Source organism: Pinus tabuliformis, chromosome J (genome assembly GCF_031772625.1).
Source record: "Pinus tabuliformis cultivar Carrire ecotype Pingquan chromosome J, CPIR1, whole genome shotgun sequence".
In the NCBI taxonomy this organism is placed as follows: domain Eukaryota; kingdom Viridiplantae; phylum Streptophyta; class Pinopsida; order Pinales; family Pinaceae; genus Pinus; species Pinus tabuliformis.
The window spans coordinates 791166431-791188614 of record NC_142295.1 but is presented as its reverse complement, the minus strand read 5'-3'; the positions used below and the strand labels follow the sequence as shown (position 1 = coordinate 791188614).

General features: G+C 39.9%; 1 protein-coding gene across 1 annotated transcript in view; it reads right to left on the bottom strand.

The window, feature by feature from the left end:
- Positions 1 to 18818, bottom strand: part of LOC149229094 (putative LRR receptor-like serine/threonine-protein kinase At1g56140) — a 412674-nt gene extending 393856 nt beyond the window's left edge. Inside the window, exons 1-6 of the mRNA XM_089378460.1 lie at positions 18551 to 18818; positions 18294 to 18465; positions 18139 to 18210; positions 17924 to 17995; positions 17775 to 17846; positions 17605 to 17676 (exon numbers count right to left, since the gene is read on the bottom strand). Coding sequence (XP_089234586.1) covers positions 17605 to 17676; positions 17775 to 17846; positions 17924 to 17995; positions 18139 to 18210; positions 18294 to 18465; positions 18551 to 18686 — 596 coding nt within the window. The 5' untranslated portion in view covers positions 18687 to 18818. The remainder of the gene's footprint in view (positions 1 to 17604; positions 17677 to 17774; positions 17847 to 17923; positions 17996 to 18138; positions 18211 to 18293; positions 18466 to 18550) is intronic.
- Between the last annotated feature and the right edge of the window lie 3366 nt (positions 18819 to 22184).

Here is a 22184-nt window from a genome sequence, read left to right as displayed (position 1 = left end):
CTGCTCTGTTGGAGGTTGCCCCCTCAAAGAGGCAAGTGAACATTGCTTTCATCTCTGAATAATAAAATACTTGTTGTTTTTCTCATTTTATTCTGTGTTCTGGGTTGTATTTCTTCGCATATTTGGTATTCTGGAATTTCTCACAGGTCAAGAGCATAACAAGTGGTATTAGAGCACTTTCCAGGGCTGTGGTACCTCCATTTTTGCAGATTCTTTTTTAGGCTAGAGACGTGTTCCAACGTCTTTAAACCACAAGATCTGTTGTTGAGCGCATAAACCTGTGGATTTGGGGAGGCATTCACGCATGAAAAACACGAGGTGGTCACGCTTGTTGGACTCCCTTATAACCCCTGTGGGTACCCCTTCGAGTAGTAGCGCATTAGATAGAACCGCGCACAGACTGCACTTCCACATACCCTCTGGGTATATAGGAAGCCCCCTAGGCCCACCTGAAACCTCGCCTTAGATAATACGTCGGCCGTCTTGCTGCTACAGTACACTGAGAACAACACTCGAGGAGATTACTCGTGCATACAATAGCGTAGCTGGGTAGTACGACTAAGGGTACGGTTGATCCTCCTTAGTTAGTGCCCTGAAAGATTGGGCCGAGTACTATTGTTGGACCCTTATGTATATTGTGATCTGTAGCACCTGACATTCCTTTGTGACCATAGTTCCCTCGACTCTCTGAAGATCGCCCATTATCTTATTTGCGAGATTGGATCCACTAGTTGGGGTTATACCGCTGCAGTACAATTCAGATCTAGTAGTTGGGGTTCTGCCGCCACCGCACCAATTAGATCCACCAGTTGAGGTTCTACCATCGTAGTAAAATTCAAATCCAGCATTTTGGGTTTTGTTGCCTCCGCACCAATCAGATCCAACAGTTGGGGTTCTGCCGCCACAGTACAAGTCACGTTCAATAGTTGGGGTTTTGCACGAAGATCTGACACTCTGCACAGTGAAGCTTGTTGCTGTTATAGTTTGGGCCCAATTTTCGCAAGACATTGGGCAAGATCAAGTTTTCTGGAATCTTTCCATTGCAGTAATGATCCACGGACAGTAAAACTCCGTTCGGACAAAAAAAACAAAACAAAAAAACAAAAAAACAAAACACCTTATATTGATGAACACCTTGAAGGAGAATCTAGCCATCATATTCACTTCCATGGAAATCACCAACATTCCCACCCCTGGCCACCCAAGATGGACATGTATAAATTTGATGGCTCTAATCTGGCAGTATGGGTAGCACAAATGGAACAATATTTCACCCTGAATGATATCCGTGATGATCAAACTAAACTACGTGTGGGAGCCCTTTAGTTGGACCAAGAAAGATGGCAATGGTGGCAGTGGCATGTGAAATGTTATCCTGGGAACATAACGTGGCAAGTGTTCTCCAGAGCCCTTTGTGACTACTTTTACCGAGAATCTAATTTTTCAGCCGTCTCACTAAGATCCGACAAACATGCACAGTAAAAGGCTACATTGCAGCCTTTGAGACATTGGCCTTCAGAACGGAAGGTCTAGGAGATGAATTCTACTTGGAGTGTTTCATCAATGGTCTCAAAGAAGCCATCCAAGCACATGTCTGGATACACCACCCACCTACATGGATAAATTCTTGCAAAAAGGCTATCGAGGTAGAACTTGCCTTAGCTACCCAGTCTACTCGTCCAAATTTCGTAGCCAAGGGGCGTTCCACCCAGGCTCAGGGCCCTACCCAAACACTTAAGGTTCAAAAGGTGTCTCGAACAAAAATGGTTGAAAGAAGAAAACAAGGATTGTGCTACTACTGTGATGACAAATACTCCCCGGCGCATAAATGGAAGGAACCAAAATTATTTCAAATTGATGTTACTGCTCATAGCTCATCTCAGGAAGCCCCACCCTTTGGGGGGCCAAAGGACGAATTTGAGGAAACCCAATAGGAAGATGATCTCACAGCTACGCTAGATGAACCAGTTATCTCACTACATGCTTTGGCGGGCATTTCTGCGCCCCAAACTCTCAAAATCAGAGCTTTCTTAAACATCACCCTGTAGTAGTATTGATTGATAGTGGAAACACTCATAACTTTATCCATAAGCGAGTCACCAAAGCTATTCATTGTTTTGTAAGGATAGTCTCTAATTTCTAGGTCCTTATTGTTGATAGGGGGACAATGAAATGTGAAGGACACTGTGAAAATATTAAACTTCAGATGTGAGACTAGCACCTAAAGACCCACATCTTTGTGATTAACATGGGTGGTTGTGACATTGTCTTGGGTGCTTAATGGATTCGCACACTAGGCCCAATCATAATGGATTTCCAGGAGTTATATATGAGCTTTAAGCATAATGACCACATTCATACACTCCGTGGACTCCAGGCAGGTGCTCCTTCTATCGTCAGCTCACATTGAATGGAAAAGTTGTTGAAAAAGGGCCATCATGGAGTCACTGCATAGTTTAATGCCATCCAGGCCATAGAATCCACTACTCTTCATATTCATCTTGAGATGCAATAGGTCTTAAACCGCCACCAACAGGTATTTGAAAAACCTAAAGAGCTTCCACCCTCTAGAGGGGAACATGATCATAGCATCACTTTGGTCCTAGGGGCCCAACTGCCTAATGTGCACCCATATTGATATCCTTTCGCCCAAAAGAATGAAATTGAAAAAATCATCAAGGAACTCCTTGAAGCAGGTGTTATTTGTCCTAGCATCAGTCCCTATTCATCACCAGTGGTCATGGTGCTAAAGAAAGATGGGGAATGGCGCATGTGTTCGGACTTTCGGGCCCTCAACAAGCTCACTATCAAAGACAAATTCCCTATTCCGGTTGTTGATGATCTGCTTGATGAACTACATGGTGCTCAATTCTTTACCAAGCTAGATCTTCACTCTAGCTATCACCAAATATGCATGAAAGAAGTAGACATTCCCAAGACTACTTTCCGAACTCATGAAGGCCATTATGAATTCTTGGTCATGCCATTTGGTCTCTGTAATGCTCCATCTACTTTTTAAAGCCTCATGAATCACCTACTGAAACCATATCTCCGAAAATTTGTCCTTGTTTTCTTTGATGACATTCTCATCTACAACCTAATCTGAGAGAAACATCTTCATTTGTAGACCTGATCTTGCAACTGCTTCGAAAAACAAATTATTTGTCAAATTGTCCAAGTGCTCTTTTGGCGGGGAAGAAGTCGAGTATTTGGGACACATTGTGGGTCGTGAAGGTGTCAAGGTTGATCCAAAAAAGATACAGGCAATGCAAGTGTTAGGATTACAAGAAACTCTCCTAGGTTGTAGCTCGGAGATGCTTGGTAACATATAAATTAAACTATTGTTGCAGGTTTAATGGAAGGAATGATGGTTTGGTTCAAGCTAGATAACCACTTCTACTTTGTTTCACTCCAGACATGCATGAACACCCTCAGACTACAAGGCTTTAGACCACCAATGCTAACAGTTTAGATATTAGGTGAATATGGAGAATACTAACCACACTAGCAGATACACAAAGCCATGTGATGGCCGGCTGCAACTAGTACAAAAACCTGCAAATCCAATCTATTAATGCAAAGACAGGATGACAGCTCTCCTGCATTAGATAGAAAGAAACCTGAGCAACCTATTCAATGATGCATTCAAGATTCTAACACAGAGATAAGATGATAGTTATCTAGTGCTAAACATCAAGAGATCAAGAACACAACATATCAGGTACAAGCTTAAAACAGAGGAAAATGGACAATGAGCAATTAACAACAAAAGAAGCTTGTATTTGCTAAAAATGAAGATGAGACGCTGCAAGTGACAAAATGTCTACAGTCTCCAGAAGTTGAACCTTACATCAAATTCCAACACTGATTACATCTTGCTCCTGGATATTTATAAATTTACATTACAATGGCACCTGGCCGTTTAGGTATGGAGGGGTCTTAATTGACCACCAACTGCATTTGGTTGTCTGATGGAGTCTCTGAATGAGGTTGCATGCTTTACTGTGTAAATCTGATCCACACAACTGCTATGCTATCCTTTAGGTAGTTGGAATGCTCGCAGCAGCGAGGTCCATGACTGATAAATTCTATTTCAGAACCGTGTTACGTCCTTTTCTCCCTTTGGCCATATTTTCTATTTAATGTGGTTGTTGGGGATCTTACTGTAACCAATCCTGGCAGAGCTGGTCATTTACTTCTTTGGGTAATAGAATGGTCATAGGACGTGGGATGCATGGGTAAGTGGAAAATTTGGGTGAGCGAGAAGAATGACCGTCGGATCGGGGAGATGAATGGTGGAGATGGTTTGGTGAAAGCTATAGATCGAGGTGGGAACCAGGTGTGTCAGTGTCGTTGGATCTTCAATGGACAGATCAGACGGTCATCAGGCGACGGAGTTGCATGGGCGTTTAGTGGGTGAGGGCGGTTTGGTCGGGCAGTAACGGTTTTCATCGCATCGCTTTCGAGTGCTAAGTGGTAAATGCCCGGGGCCAAGCGATTCCACTCAATGATCGACACATAGCAGCGGATGAGAGAGAAAAACCACTCTCATCGCACACTATCGCTCGATCAAGTTGCCTGCACAATGTATGCGAAGACCGTCAGATCTGGCGGTGGAAATTGGTCGAGCGGGTCACCTTTATCGGGTGCGATGTGGGCCGTTAGATTGTCGGGGAATGATCAACGGTGGGAAAGCGATGAGGGGTTTATGAGCACGTGAGGGTGTATGGGTAAGGTTTTATGGTTGGTTTGGCTTTGCGCTTAGAGCTGGGGCCAAAAGGGACTTTGTCGGATTTTAGAAGGTTTATTTAGGGAATGGGAAAGGTTTAGAGGTGAGCGGGGTGAAGGAAGAAAGGGAAAAGTGACCAATGTGAGCCCCCTTTGGACACAACCAAATAGACCATGCTTCTTTCTGACCTTAGAAAGTCAACGCTGCATAGCAGAGCTAACACTGGCTCCTTCTGGGGATGAAAGCCTCCCTGTGAGGTTTCAAGAACCGTAGACCACTGCCTTTCATACAAAAACAAGATCAACAATATTTCCTAGTGTTCCATTGGGCATGGAGTCTAATTAAGCCTACACTAAAACTTGTAAAAAGAACATATTTACAATGCTGAGGCCTAAAGGCCTTAATTAACATAAACTTTCAAAAACCGCCCATTGACTGGGCCATCAAAAACTGTTTCTCCTTCCATACTTTGCAACATGAAAGTGTTGTTCCCCTGGACCTAAGCAATGACAAAAGGTCCAGTCCACAGAGCATCGAACTTCCCATGATTGCCTTTCTTTTCCTTCAGTGCATCCCATTTAAGAACCAAGTCTCCAATTTGAAAATTTTCCATCTTTGCCTTTCTGTCAAAGGCTTCCTTGATTCTCTTTTGATGTGCTACAGACTTTTCAATCAATTGATCTCTGATTTGATGCACTTCAGCCAAGTCACTAATCCTCTTTGCCATGTCATTTTCCTCATTCTGCTCTTCCTGCAAGAACTTGGCCACAGGGAGGGTCAACTGAATTGGGAATACAGCCTCAGTGCCATATACCAGCTTGAACGGAGAATTCCCTATGGATTTCTTGGTGGTCACCCTGTCAGCCCACAATGCAAACTTCAATTTGGAATCCCAATTCCTTTTGTTGTCTTCCAACAGCTTTTTGATTATCCTTATCAGGCTCTTATTGGATGATTCTGCTAGACCATTACCTTGAGGGTAATATGAGGTGGAATGCACTAGCTTAATGCCCATTGAGTCACACATGTCCACCAACTCTTTTGCCCTGAAGGCTACTGCATTGTCTATAACCAATTTGTGTGGACAGCCAAACCTGGTGAAAATGTTTTCTGTCAAGAACTTCATGACAACATGGTGATCAGCTTTCCTAGTAGGGATGGCCTCAATCCATTTAGTGAAGTAGTTAGTGGCTACTAAGATCCATTTGTGCTGGCCACTAGAATGTGGATTAATTTCCCCTATGAAATCCAAGCCCCACTGCTGGAAAGGGCCACTGGCATGTATTGGCTTCAAGGGTAAGGACTTCAACTGCTGTTTTCCTTCAAACCTTTGGCATTTGTCACAAGATCTTACAAATTAAAAGACATCAAAAAATAGAGTGGGCCAATAATACCCAACTCTGAGGATCTTGTGGGTTGTGGTTTTCCAATAGTGATGTCCTCCACAGATGCTGGAATGAAACTGATGCATGACCTCCACAGATTGTTCTTTGTCCAGACATCTTAAAAGGATTCCAAATGGATCCCTCCAATAAAGCAAGTTTTCATGAATACAGAACTTGGCTGTTCTGAGCTTAATAGTCCTAGCTTGGCTTGAACTAAGGCCTGGAGGAACTTCTAGCTTCAACAAAAATTGAGCTATTCTAGAATACCATTCACAAGAAGCTAGATTCTCAGCCAACAACCGGTCATGTCCTACTGTTGCTTCTTCTGTCTGTCCATCCTCTGAATTTGTACCCATGCAGTTTATGTCAAGAATTTTGCAATTTTCTTCAGCCATCAGCTGAGCAAGGCCCTGGCCCTTGACAAGCTTGGTGGGCTTCAATTCTATGTTGAATTCAATAAGCTTTGCAATCCATTTAGCCCTTCTTCCATCAACATCTGGCTGCATTAGGACATCCTTTACTGAAGCAGAGGGCACATATGCAATTACCTTGGAGTGCAGAATGTAGATTCAGAAAGATTTTAAAGATTTGATAAGAGCATAAGCTTGTTTTTCGATAATATCATACCTTAGTTCAACATCCCTTAAGGTTTTGCTGAAAAATGCCACTGGATGCTCTAAATCCCCATCATCTTTCTGCAATAAGACTACTGCAAGGGTGTCACTGGAAGCAAAGGAGAAGATATGGAACTCCTTGCTATAGTCTGGGTTGATCAAAGTGGGGGCTTCCATAATAGCTCTTTTGATGGCTTCAAAATATCTTCTTGCTGCATCAGTCCATTTGATCTCTGATCCCTTTTTCAGCATAGAGGTGATGTGTTTTACCAATTCTGCAAAATTAGGAATAAACCTCCTTACAAAATTTATTTTGCCCAAAAAGGATTGGATGTCCTTTTTTGATCTTGGGACAGACAAGGTTTGTATCGCTTTCACTCTCTCTGGGTCAATCTTGACACCTGTAGCAGAAACAATGTGTCCTAGAAGCTTGCCCTCTTCTAAAGCAAATTGTGACTTCTTAGGATTCACTGATATCCCAAACCTTCTGCACTTCAGAAACACTTTCTTCAAACGCTGCAAATGATCTTGATGGCTGTTGGAGTATACTATTATATCATCCAGGTAGACAAGGACAAACTTATCCTTCTCTCCTACAAACGCTATATCCATGGCTCTCTGAAAGGTAGCCCCAACATTCATCAACCCAAAGGGCATCTTAGAGTACATAAAAGTGCCCCAAGGAGTGGTGAAAGCAGTGTTTTCTTGGTCATCTGGATGTATAGCAACTTGGTTATACCCTGAAAATCCATCCAGGAAGGACATAACTTTGGCTCCTGAGACTTTTTGTAGCAAATGTTCCATCTTTGGCAGGGGATAGTTGTCCTTTCTGGAACATTTGTTCAGGTTCCTGAAATCAACACACAACCCGATTTCTCCACTTTTCTTCCTCACCACTACCAAGTTGGCTACCCACTTTGAATACCTTAGAGGAACTATGATTTTGGCAGCCAACAACTTCTTGATTTCTTTTTCAATCAGAGGGAGGAGCAAAGGATTAATGGGTCTCAGCTTCTGTTTGAAAGGAATGGTGTCTTTCTCCAATGGGATCTTATGCTGGATGATATTTTGTCATAAGTTTTAAGGTCACTGTATTCCCAGGCAAAGACATCAGCAAATTGCTTCATTAAGGTGCAATACTCAGAACTTTGGGCAGTAGACAAATGGGTGGATAGATTTATATACTTTGGATGATCTGGACTCCCTATGTTATGCCTATGGACTGCATACTGATTTTCTTTTTGGGCAATCTTATGAGGCACATCGTTATGGTCAAACAGATTCTCTAGAGGCACTAGCCCTTTAGGTATATGATTCCTAGGCAACTGAACAATGTTGTCTTGGCCAATTCTATTGCTTAGCTGGGGCTGGGGACATTCCTCCAAGGTTTCATTCTCTTGATCAATTTTCATTTCAGAGAATTCATCAATGGCTTGGAGAAACCTCTTTACTTTATCATCATCCCCAAAAACTTTCCAGTGCTGAATGTTATCAGGCAAGGATGGTCTATATGTTACTTGGACTTGATAAGACAATCTAGGGGGCATGGGAGGGATGAACATGCTAGCAGACATAGCAAGGGAATCAGCAAGCTGATTTTTTACTCTAGGAATATATGAGATACAAAAGCTATCAAAAGATTCTTTGAGTCTCCATACCTCATCTTTGTACGCTTTCAGCCTTGGGTGCCTTGCTTGGAACATTTTGTTCACTTGTTGAATGATGAGATCAGCATCTCCAAACACCTTTATGTCTCTGATTCCTATGTCTTTGACAGTGTTTAAGCCCAATATCAGAGCCTCATACTCTGCTATATTGTTGGTGACCTGAAAAGTCAGTTTAAAAGACAGATGTGTGCTTTCTTGTTTTGGAGACACCAGCACCACTCCTGCTCCTGCAATTTCCTTTGAACAGGCTCCATCAAAGAACATATCCCAAGCCTGTGTCCCTTCCTCTTCCATGGCTTGGCATACTGGTTTCTTGAGCTGCACTGAGGCCCTATGGGATTCTTCAATTTGGAGAATACATGCTCCAAAATTAGTGTCCACAACGTAAATGGGATGATTAGAGGGATTCTTCTCATCACTGATGATATAGGCCAGCTGGGCTTCCCTGTATAGTCTTCTGCTTTCTCCTCCAAAAACTGGGACAGTGGCATAAGACAAATCATTTTACAAGGTCCCACCCAACCTCTTAATCCACCCTCTGGAAAGTAGCATACCAAACTTAGGGGGGACATCTGCTACCACAATATTCATCATCATGCTCTTCATGGGCAGCTGAGTTAGGGTGATAGCCAAGTCTTTGATTAACCCCAGACATTTCACCTTCCTTGAATCAAAGGAGAACAAGTCATGATAAGGTCTAGTAATGTCAAGGCCTAACTCTTCCATGATAGCTTTGGGCATCAGATTATGGCTGGCACCCATGTCTAGCAGACAGTTGTGGAGGATTTTGTCATGAATGGTCAAGGAGACATAAAATGATGGGGAATTGTCATCAGCAAGTTCAGTCATTGGGCTAAGCACAACTGCAGGTTTATCATCTTGTAAATTCACATAGTCATTGGATGTTTGTGTGGCTTTCAGCTCAAGGGCATCAAGGATGGGCTTCTTAAAGACCTCACTCTTTACAAGTTCTATCAAAGGTACAAATATTTTTAACTTCTGGACTTCTAATTCAAAACTGAAAGGGGAAGGGGACTTGTCAGGGCCTCTTACCTCTTGAGCTGGTGTTTTGAGGATGATGGGATCAACTGTCGGTCGCTTCTGCTTGCTGATCTGCTGCTCTGTGGGGACAACAGCTCTTTGGGCAGGATTCTCTTTGACATTACTCGTTCTTGACCTCAAGTTATATCTTTGCTGGTCTTCAGTCTGTAGAACAGCTTCTTTGTCCCACTCTTGACTGGTCTGGTCCCTGAGTAATGACTCCTCGTAGGCAACTAATGTCAAAAAGGCAGCACTGCCCTTGTCTTCCATGCAGTGAATCTCATCCTCTTCATCAAACTGCTCCTCCTCCATGACTACGTTCTGGAAAGGAGTCTTAACCCTTTGTTCTTCACTGGCCTCTTTTCCCCTCTAAATGATCTGCAATTGTTCATTTGCTCTTCTGAATGGATTTGGATTTCTAGGAGAAAATGTATTAGGAAGCCTTGCTTTCCCAGAACTCTGCTCAACCTTCAGTTTGGATATTTCAGCAACCAATGACTCTATCATTTTAGTCATTTTGTCTATTTTGGGTTCTGAAGATGAAGAAGAAGAGGAAGACTCACCTCTCTGCCTCCTTCTATCAGCATGTCCTTTGAGTTTCTCTGCAGCCATGATATTGGATTCCACCTCCAAGGCTGCATCTTGCATTTCAGCTAGAGAAGCACATCTTCTCTCTCTTAATAGCAGGTAAAAATCAGAATCAAAGGCATTGGCATAGGTGAGTTTGGCAGAGGTGGGGGTAGGCTTGACTTCAGCTGGTATCTTGCTATACATATGATTGAATCTTTTATTAAAATCAGACAATGACTCCCCATTTTCCCTTTTTAGGTTTCCAAACTCAGTATGGTAGTATAGTAGGTCTTTCTTATCTCCCCAATGCTTTAAAAACACATCATATAATGCTTCAATGTCTGCTATAGACCTAGGGGTCAACTCTCTGAACCACTTTCTAGCCTCTCCATCAAGGCTTTGGACAAATACTCTCATCCACACATCATATTCACTGATATCTAGGTTATCAGCATAGCTATAAAAAGACTCAAGGTGTTCTTCAACTGTTACTCCCTCTGTCCCAATGAACTTAGGCATGTATTTCTGATATTCTCTTGCAGGCATGGCATTCAAAGGAATAGGCAGGACCAGGGGTCGATACCTAGCAGCTATGATTCTGTCGATTTTGGTGGGTGCTTGTGGACCTGCCATCACTGGGGTAGATCGAAGGGTACTGGCAGTTTGGATGATAGAAAGCTGAGAAATGAAGACAGGGCTAAAGGGATATGATGGACAAGAGGGGAGGTTTTCTATGGGCTAATATCCGAAGGGGAACTTATTGAAAAAGGAGCTTTATGAATCTCTGAGAGTATTTCTTCACTGATAGTGCTAGGCTCTATATTTTCAACATGTGCATGCTCAGTTACAAGCCTTTCTTGCAGAGATACATAAGATTGTTTAGGCTTACCTGATCCTGATGCTCCTTTTCGTGATATCTTGCTTTGCTTGACAATCTTCTCAGGGTCAGGCACTGGGTCAGCTGGTGATTTCTGAGGATTTCTCCGAGTGTGTCTCACAAACTAAGCCAGAACTGTGATGTGGAGTTCCCAAGAGGTTCGACCTCCAGTAGAGTCGCCAGATAGATGATTACAACCAGAAATGTGTCCAGACTTTGTCTATCATCAAAGCTGGATCTGTGTCGTTCTCCCAAGGAAGCTGAGCTTCAATCTCCTCTCCCCGGCAACGGTGCCAATTATGTTAGGATTCCAAGAAACTCTCCTAGGTTGTAGCTCAGAGATGCCTGGTAACATATAAATTAAACTATTGTTGCAGGTTTAATGCAATGAATGATGTTTTGGTTCAAGCCAGATAACCACTTCTACTCTGTTTCACTCCAGACATGCTTGAACACCCTTAGACTACAAGGCTTTAGACCACCAATGCTCACAGTTTAGATATTAGGTGAATATGGAGAATACTAACCACACTAGCAGATACACAAAACCATGTGATGGCCGGCTGCAACTAGTACAGACCTGCAAATCCAATCTATTAATGCAAAGACAGGATGACAGCTCTCCTGCATTAGATAGAAAGAAACCTGAGCAACCTATTCAGTGATGCATTCAAGATTCTAACATAGAGATAAGATGATAGTTATATAGTGCTAAACATCAAGAGATAAAGAACACAACATATTAGGTACAAGCTTAGAACAGAGGAAAATGGACAGTGAGAAATTAACAGCAAAAGAAGCTTGTATTTGTTGAAATTGAAGATGAGATGCTGCAAGTGATTAAATGTTTACAGTCCCCAGAAGTTGAACCTTACATCAAATGCCAACAATGATTACATCTTGCTCCTGGATATTTATAAATTTACATTACAATGGCACTTGGCCGTTTAGGTATGGAGGGGTATTAATTGACCACCAACTGCATTTAGTTGTCTGATGGAGTCTCTGAACGAGGTTGCTTGCTTTACTGTGTAAATCTGATCCGCACAACTGCTGTGCTGTCCTTTAGGCGGTTAGAATGCTTGCAACAACGAAGTCCATGACTGATAAATTCTGTTTCAGAACCGTGCTACGTCCTTTTCTCCCTTTGGCCATATTTTCTGTTTAATGTGGTTGTTGGGGATCTTACTGTAACTGATCCTCGCAGAGCTGGTCATTTCCTTCTTCGGGCAACATAATGGTCATAGGACGTGGGATGCATGGGTAAGTGGACAATTTGGGTGAGCGAGAAGAATGACTGTCGGATCGGGGAGATGAATGGCAGAGATGGTTCGACGAAAGCTATAGACCGAGGTGGGAACGGGGTGCGTCAGTGTCGTTGGATCTTCAGCGGACAGATCGGACGGTCATTGGGCGACGGAGTTGCACGGGTGTTTAACGGGCGAGGGCGGTTTGGTCAGGCAGTAACGGTTTTCATCGCACCGCTTTCGGGCGCTAAGTGGTAAATGCCTGGGGCCGAGCGATTCCACTCAATGATCGACACGTAGTAGCAGATGAGAGAGAAAAACCACTCTCATCGTGCACTATCACTCGATCAAGTTGCCTATGCGATGTATGCGAAGACCGTCAGATCTGGCGGAGATGATTTGATGGTGGAAATTGGTCGAGCGGGTCACCTTTATCGGGTGCGATGTGGGCTGTTAGATTGTCGGGGAATGATCAACGACAGGAAATCGATGAGGGGTTTATGAGTGCGTGAGGGCGTATGGGTAAGGTTTTATGGTTGGTTTGGCTTTGCGCTTAGAGCGGGGCCAAAAGGGACTTTGTCGGATTTTAGAAGGTTTATTTAGGGAATAGGAAAGGTTTAGAGGTGAGTAGGGTGAAGGAAGAAAGGGAAAAGTGACCAATGTGAGCCCCCTTTGGACACAACCAAACAGACCATGCTTCTTTCTGACCTTAGAAAGTCAGTGCTGCATAGCAGAGCTAATAGCAAGAATGGCCCCAATCGAAAACCTTGAAGAGTTTAAGGGGATTCTTGGGTCTTACTGGCTACTATCGTAAATTTGTTCGCAATTATGGTTGCATTGCTAGACCCCTCACTAACCTTCTCAAGAAAAATTCATTCCTCTGGACTGCTGCAATACAACAGGCGTTTGTGGCTCTCAAGCAGGCCATGTGTTCCACTCTAGTATTGGCACTACCCAACTTCACCAAATTTTTTGTGATTGAATATGATGCTTTAGGTATTGGTATTGATGTTGTCTTAATGCAGGAAGGTAGACTCTTGGCTTTCACCAACCAACAACTGAGTGGGAAACATCTGGGACAATCTACCTATGAGAAAGAGATGACGGCCATCTTACATGCAGTAGATACCTGGCGACCATACATATTGGGGCGACGTTTCCAAATCCGCACAGACCATCAAAGCGTCAAATATTTTTGGAGCAACGTCTATCATCGCCACAGCAAAATAAATGGCTGGTCAAAATGTTGGGATATGATTATGAGATAATTTACGAGAAAGGGCATGACAATGTAGTAGCGGATGCTTTATTGTGCCAATTTGAGGATGAAAGAACCCTGCTATCAATCTCTCTTCCCTTACCAAATTAGATTGAAGAAGCCCACAAGGAATGGTTTTCACACCCCTTTCTCTCCCAACTCATTAATAACTTGAGAGAAGATCCTAATTCCTCATTCACCTACTCTTGGAAGGATGAGATTCTTTGCTACAAGGATCGAGTAGTTATATCGCCGAAATCCACCCTCAAAACTCGCATTTTGGTAGAGTTGCACTCATCTCCCACTGCAGGGCATGTAGGCTTTCAAAAGACTTATGCTCGCACTCGTCGTTATTTCTTTTGGACGGGCATGAAAAATGACATTCTTGATTTTGTAGCTGAATGTGATGTGTGCCAACACCAAGGAGAAACAGTCAAGTTACCAGGAACCTTACAACCATTGCCAATCCCTGCCTCTGTCTGGACGGATATTTCTATGGATTTCATTATGGGTCTCCCAAAGTTGGGCAACAAATCCGTCACCATGGTGGTTGTGGATAGACTTTCTAAATATGCTCATTTTTGCGCTCTACCCCACCCATTTACCCCCACTTTGGTGGCTCAAGATTTCATGGACCAGATCTTCAAACTGCATGACATGCCAACTTCCATTGTGTTTAATCGTGACCCAACTTTCACCATCAAATTTTGGCAATAACTTTTCAAGCTACAAGGCACCCAACTCCAACTAAGACTGCATACCATCCCAAACTGATGGTCAAACTAAAGTAGTCAACAAATGTTTGGAGACATATCTAAGGTGCTTCACTTCAGAAAAACAACATCAATGGGTACAGTGGCTACATTTAGCTGAATGGTGGTATAATACTAACTATCATGAAGCCACCAAGATGACTCCATATGAAGCAATGTATGGCCAACTCCCACCTTCACCTATTTCTTATATCCCTGGATGCTCTAAGGTGCAAGCAGTTGATCAACTCCTACAGAACCGTGTTGCCATGCTAGCTCGTCTCAAAGATAATCTCCATCAAGCTCAGAATCGAATGAAGCAATAGGCAGACCAACATCGTTCAGAGCACACATTTCAAGAAGGGGATCAGGTATTCCTGCGGCTGCAACCATATAAGCAAACATCGCTCAAAGAAAAGGGCTACCAGAAATTAGCTCCAAAATTCTATGGACCTTATCAAATACTTCAGCGCATTGGAGCAGTAGCCTACAAGCTGGCCTTGCCACCAACTTCAAAAATCCATCCAGTGTTCCATGTATCATGCCTCAAGAAAGTGGTGGGGAAAAATTGCATAATTCAAACCAGTCTACCCGAATTGGATGAGGAAGGTTCACTCTGGCTCCAACCTGAACAAGTCCTCGATACTCATGAAAGACATCTGCGCAGCCGCACGATCAAGGAAGTCCTCGTCAAGTGGAAAGACACCTCTCCAAAAGATGTGACCTGGGAACCAGCCACTATTCTTCAGTAGTTTCCGCAGCTTCAGCCTTGAGGAAAAGGTTGCTTTTGATGGGGGAGGGCATGTTAGGGTCCAACCCTAACCCCTTTATTTATGTAATAAACCCAATAGGGTTGAGTCATAGTCATAGTTAGTTAAAGAGTCAATAAAGCCCATATTAATAATTGTAAGTGGTTAACCTGCATTTAAGAAAGGGACCACAGTTAGTTGCAAACAGGCCATAATTAATAAATAAAGTGGTTAACACATGTTATGCAAAGGACCACTAGTCGTTAGGTTATTGAAGGCCATTTAGCTATAAATAGTTGTAGTTAGAAGGGAAAGATCATCGAGTCTTATTTTGTAGTCGAGCTCTGCTCTGCAGGAGGTTGCCCCCTCGAAGAGGCAAGTGAACACTGCTTTCATCTCTGAATAATAAAATACTTGTTGTTTTTTCTCATTTTATTCTGTGTTCTGGGTTGTATTTCTTCGCATATTTGGTATTCTGGAATTTCTCGCAGGTCAAGAGCATAACACCCATGGACATATGTTATACATTTTGATGTGATATGTATATTATGATTTTCCTTTATCTAAAAAAGTGTTGGTAATTTTATTAATAAAAACAAAATTACAATATAACAAATTGATTTAAATATTTTTATTACTTTTAACTTTTTATAAATAATTGAGCCAACATTTAAATGGTTACATTCGTTAAGGACACTACAACATCTCCCCCATACTGGGCTCTATATTATTTTTTACCTTTTATTATTTTTTTATTGAGCCTATATGTAAATGATTACAACCAAACATTTACACCACTGCAACATCACCCCATACTAGTTGTAGAGTGCCTCTATGCGCAATGATAATGTAAGAATTGAAAAGGGAGAAGCTTCTTGATAAGTCCACCTTCCCTTTACTATTTCCAAATTGTTTAGTCCAGCTTTCAAGTTAATTTCAACACACATCCTAACCACAACTTTCACATGTATCTTCTATTTCAACACACGAGCCTAGCCAAAGATTTCACATAACCCCATCTGCTTCTCTTTTCTATATCTTCGAACACAAATATCTTCCCTCTTATGGATCCTCAATCTTGGTTCTAGTAGGATTGCCACACATTTCACATAACCCCATCTGCTTCTCTTTTCTATATCTTCGAACACAAATATCTTCCCTCTTATGGATCCTCAATCTTGGTTCTAGTAGGATTGCCACACCCTATCCGCAACAATTCTTCTAGTGTGAGAACATGTTCCTTTGGTTCATTCCAATTCTGCAACCCCAAATCCAATCCCATTAACATAGATTCAAGCTCTTTCTCAAATGGAATGGCTTTCTATGTCTTCAAACCCTAACATATTCCTTCTTATGAATCTTCAACCTTGGTTCTAGTAGGATTTCCCCACCCTATGCCCAACAATTCTTCTAATGTGAGAGCATGTTCCTTCGATTCACACTGATTATCCAACCCCAAATCCAACACCATTAACATAGATTCAAAGCTCTTTCTGAGATGGAATGGCTTTATAAAATGGAGAATTAAAGGTTGAATATAGAACACGACACGTCGAAAGTGGTGGGGTTGGGGCTACCCCCAATGTTGGATGAAAGACCAATCCACTCACTAGTGGGAATGTGGGGCTAGCACTAATGTTGGATGGAAGAACGATCCACTCACTAGTGGGAATGCTATCACCAGGATTGTGCTTACCAAGATTGTGCGAAGCTCGGTTGAACTTGGATGCCCTTTGGGATAGTTCCCAGGATTGTACGAAGCTTGGTTGAACTTGAACGCCAACCCCTCCCCATGAGATGATTGTGCAAAGTTTGGTCCAACTTGGATGTCCCTTTGGATTGTTTAATTTCCCTGAAAATAGCTCCCATCCTCAACCCCTCTCCCTAAAATTTGAATTTATAACTTGATTGAGACTAAACCTCACACAAACCAATTAGCTTACACCTCATAAATAATATTTAACAAACTTCTTTGATCTATTAGTGAAATGATAAACTCCCTCTACCACATTCATTGACATAGATAGAGATGTACCACCGTTTTGTACAACCTACATCCTCCTCTCATGTTGCCACTTTGTAGATATCAAATCCCTCACTGGTCTTCATGTGTTTTCAGAGGCTTTATCATTCTTAAAGTATTTTGGCCCCTCCGAAATTCGTTTGACGATCTCCATCGACGCTGCCTATAACGGATCTCTTGGAAAATCCGCTAATCTCTTCGTGCATTTCTCCCGTCCCATTATAAAATTATGTTAGCTCTATCTTTGTTTCGTGGTGTAAAGAAATAATTTAATTAAATGTAAACTTAAAGAATATTTTTGAATTAATTATAAATTTTAGATCTTATTATAAAATTTGGTTAATCTTAATTAGTCAAGCGTAGATTTCAAGAGATAGTTTTGAATCGTAGATTTCAAAAATATTTTCATAGATATTTTTGAATTAATTATAGATTATCTTAATTTTTAATAAATTTGTGTAAAAAATGAATTAATTATTTAATGGTAGATTTCAAAAATATTTTCAGAGAGATTTTTGAAATAATTATAGATTTTGGAAATATCTAAAAATTTACAATCCATTAAATTGGAATTCCCAGATTCAATGACGCAAAATACACGTAAATTTTCAGCTCTGGAGCTATATTCATTTTTAACCATGGCTAGTGCGAAAGTTACCACAGTCGAAAAAAAGAAAGACGAAGAAACTTACAGTTGCTCCAGATTTGTCAAGTTCCCCAACTCTGGCGGTATAGTCCCGGATAAATCATTCGACTCAAAACTCCTGCAAAAACCAGAACAAACCTCTACGCTATAGTCCATCCTTAAATATTTATTGATTCATCGATGCGGAATGAAATTGAAGCAGAGAAATGAGATTACAGTGATCTCAATTTGGTGAGCTTCCCAAACTCCTTTGGAATTTCACCAGACAAATTATTTCTTCCGAACAACCTGCAACATCAATCCAACAGAGATTCACAGTCGAATCCTCCATCAAAAACATCAACGGCGAAGAATCAATGACTTACAGATATTGCATGCGAGGCAAGGAGCCCAGCGATGCAGGGATGGATCCATGCAGAAGGTTGTATCTTAAATCTCTGCGAGTTCAAACAGCACAGTTAATTTTGATAAAATTTTTCAGGTTTTTCATTTTTCGAACTATTTATTGTGGTTCATCTTCGAAATAATTAATTCTTATTAATACCAAACCAAAAATAGCCAACTTTCAGAATTAGCTTACATGTTTTGCAGGTATGTGAGATTAGCCATCTCTGGTGGAATAATTCCCGGCATTTCTTCGTAAAGAGCTTTTCTGCGAGCAAAAGCAGAAACACAGAGCCATGAATCCAGATTTTCCAGTACTCTAACTTTCGGAAAATTGATGATCTGACTTACATTTTAAGGACATGGCAAGTGGTATTTTTGTTGTATACACAGTTGCAGATGACACCACGCTCCCCCAGAAAGTTATCAAGAGTATACCAGGAGGGATCGCGGCTGCAGGGGTCCACGCTGAAGTTCCATTTGGTGTTCCCCATCTTGCTTGCTATTATTCTTAGAGCCTTAACTGTTGAAAATCAAAGCTTGTAATATGAATTCCCAAAAGTGATATTAGATTGAAAAATGCATGCAAACGGAATTCGAAGCCTCACCTTCCTTTGGATCGGTGACTCTAGCGGCTACGCAAAAGAAGCAGCAGTGATGCAGCAAGACGGCATAGCAGAGGACGACGAGAAAAACTGTGGAACGCGAAGGTAACTGAAAATCGCAGAGATTTCGCCTACCCATTCTGAAAATGCTTGGAAATTGAAATTGCAGATGGTCAGTAATATGTAGGCATTCAGTATTCTTATGTCTATTGCAGATTTAGAGAATACTCAAAAGTTTAGTGGTGGAAAAAAGTCAACTGAGATTAAGTAGATTGCAGATTTTCAGAATATTTAGGAATCGGACGGACATGGTTGCTGTCGAAAAATTGACCACACCCATGTTTGTCGTCCCCGGGAATAAGAGTAGCTCAAAAAAGTATCTTGAAATTTGTTCGTAAAAATAAGATTTGACTATTCTAAAATATTTCTAAAATATGCCATGGTGTGATTCACATAAATTTAAAATATAAACATCATTTTCAGATATTACCAATATTTGTGATCCACATAAATTCAAAATATAAACAACTTATTGATTTCAAAAATATCAGAAATCTGACTATCAAAAAAGATAAACCATGTTCATATTTTTCCAAATGTTATGAGATTTTTTTCCATTCAAATTGAAAATGACTACCTAATATATTTACAAGTCTATTGAGCCATTAATAATCGAGACAAGGCATCTCACTGCTGAATAATATACCTGTTTAAATCCAATGATATACTGCCAAACTGGCATCTCACTGCTGAATAATATACCTGTTTAAATCCAATGATATACGGCCAAACTTATTAATGGATAAATAAACTTATAAATATTAGTGGACATTAATATTTTAGTCATAACTAAATCCAACCATAGAAATATACAGCTAAACATATTAATGACTCAATAGACTTATAAATATTAGCGACCATTAGTATTTTGGTCCCCCTCTGTCTTGACCTTGACCACACTATGGTCCCCTCAATCCTGTGTCTTAACCTTGACCACACTGCAATGAAAGTGGCGTGTCTCATTCGTCCCCCTCTGTCTTGACCTTGACCACACTGCATTGAAAGTGGCGTGTCTCATCGGTGGAGGCAGGCCATTTAAATACTTTGCGACTTCTCTGTAATATTGTTTCGAAATGGCGATTCATACTTTACAGCCATGTAATTTCTTTTAAATTTATATAATTTTAATGTTTCAAAATGTTTTTAAATGGTTTATTTTTTATATATATATTTTTTGGAAAATAATTTATATATAGGATTGTAGTTTAATTTATAGATTAAATGATTTTTTCACAATATTTTTTTGATTAATTTTAATTAAAATTTGGTGAAATTTTTTATTTTCTAGTATAAAATTTAATATAGTAAAAATTAAAGAATATACATCTTATAAAAATTAAATTATTATTATTTTTTATCAAAATTTAAAAAAGTCTAAATGAATTTTGAGAATTTCTTTAATAAAATATTATTTTTACTTATTTTTAATATTAACCATTTATGTCTATTTAAGATGATTAAAAATAATGAAAAATAGAATGCTTAAAAACATGTAAGTAAAATCTAGTAATATGAATAATAAAAATTTAAAACTGAAATATAACGTGAAAAATGAAATACTAAATATTAGTAGGCTTCAAGTTATCTTTATATATAAAAAAATTTATATATCAATCACTTTCATTCAACACAATGTATTCCAAACCATAATCATTACAATTCTAATAATAACTATAGTCCAACTCCCTAATAGCTATCATCAAATAAAATTATACTTATAACTATTATCCTATCAAGTTTGAAAAAAATATTTCAAAATTTTACATTTTTAAATATAAAATTTAACATTTTATTCTTTAATAGGAAAGTTTCATTTCATTTTTTTTTAATAAAAATCTTGCTAATTTTTTGTGACTATAATTTTTTAAATATAAAAATTGCAAACCATCCTCAGCCTAAGGAAAGTTCCATTTTTTTTAATAAATATCTTGCTAATTTTTTTTGTGACTATAATTTTTTAAATATAAAGATTGCAAACCATCCTTAGCCATAATTCCCCACTGGGATGGATGCTTCTATGGATCTATTCTACCCTCCTTGCTTGCTCGTTTATTAAAGGAGATGTATAAGTTGTTTGGGAGCATCGTGCTCCGTGGTGAGCTTAGTTGCTCGGAATAGCAACAAGGTTGTTTGTAAGTCTGGCCGAATCGCAAGTTCAATTGATTTCATAAACTTCAATTAATTTAATAAACTAAATTTTCGTACGGTATTAAAATCTACGTATTATATTGTGAATCTAATTATGAATCTAATTATGGGAATTTAATTGTACCAATGAATTTTTTTAGTTAATATCAAATTTTATAATTATGTTTAAAGTAGAATTTGAGTTTTTAGGTATATTTTAGGGTGTTGAATTCATTTATGCATTCAATTTTTTTTTAAACAACAAAAATCACATTTTTTATTTTGATGAATTTTAGTGAAAATATCTATTTTATCTTAACCTTTATATATATATATATATATATATAATGATAATGTCCATTAAAATTTATTATATAGAAAGAAGAAAGAAATAAATTATTTTAATGTTCACGAGGCTAAAGATAGCCTATGGGACAGATTGCTTCTTCATGTGCTTGATGTATTCAACTCTTTTTCTGTGAAGCTTTACAATAAATACTCCCAGCTCATCAACAAACCCCTCGCTAAATAGATTATCGCAAGAGCTAGCTGCGAAAATATTTGCATAACTTTCCTTGTTGTCTTTGAAGACCTCACATTCTAAAATGAAATGCTTTTTTGTTTCCACATTTTTGGAAGAACATAAAATGCATATTCTTTCCTTCCACACTTCTTTTGGCCTTTTTCAGCACCCTGTTTCACAACGAAGTTGATGAGAATTAGTCCTTAACTGAGCAATACGAATTTTGGCTCTCCAAGAGATATTGGCCTTTATGTATGTTTTTGGTTGATGACTATGAGTGTGATTAAACACTTCAATATAGTACTTTTTCTTTCTTCCTAGCTCCTTATCCCAAGTACGCTTGTGGAACTTATCCATAACAAAAGCTTTTATCATACAGTGATATGAGGTTCAACGGTAAGTTTCCGGGGTGTAACCTGCGAGATGAGGGTTCAAATCTCATTGAGTATATATATGACCTGTTGTGTCTTGGCTAGAAGAGTAGGCGACCCCATAGTGGACGTCTCGGCTCTTGTTGAGGCATAAGTTTCCTGCTATTGTGCGGCTTGCAGGCGGTTGCACGTAGCCTAGGTTTATAGTGGCAGCCAGTTAGATTTGATCCTGGGTCTGTTCAGGATAACTCTCACCAGTTACCGATTATCCTAGATTAAAAAATAAAAAACAAAACAAAACAAAACAAAAGCTTTTATCCCTTTGCTGATTATGAGACACATGTTCAAGCAAACACCCCATTTACTAAACCATTTGTTATTTTGCTTAAAGACAACCTTAGGCCATCTACCCTCTTCCATTTGCTCATTTTTTTTAAATACCTTATGACTCGCACCATAACAATTGCTTCAATAGGAGCAGCCCTTGTTTCACTTAACAAGATAGCATAAGGAACTGCACTTTTAATCTTGAATTTGTTTGTAATCAAACGCTTCT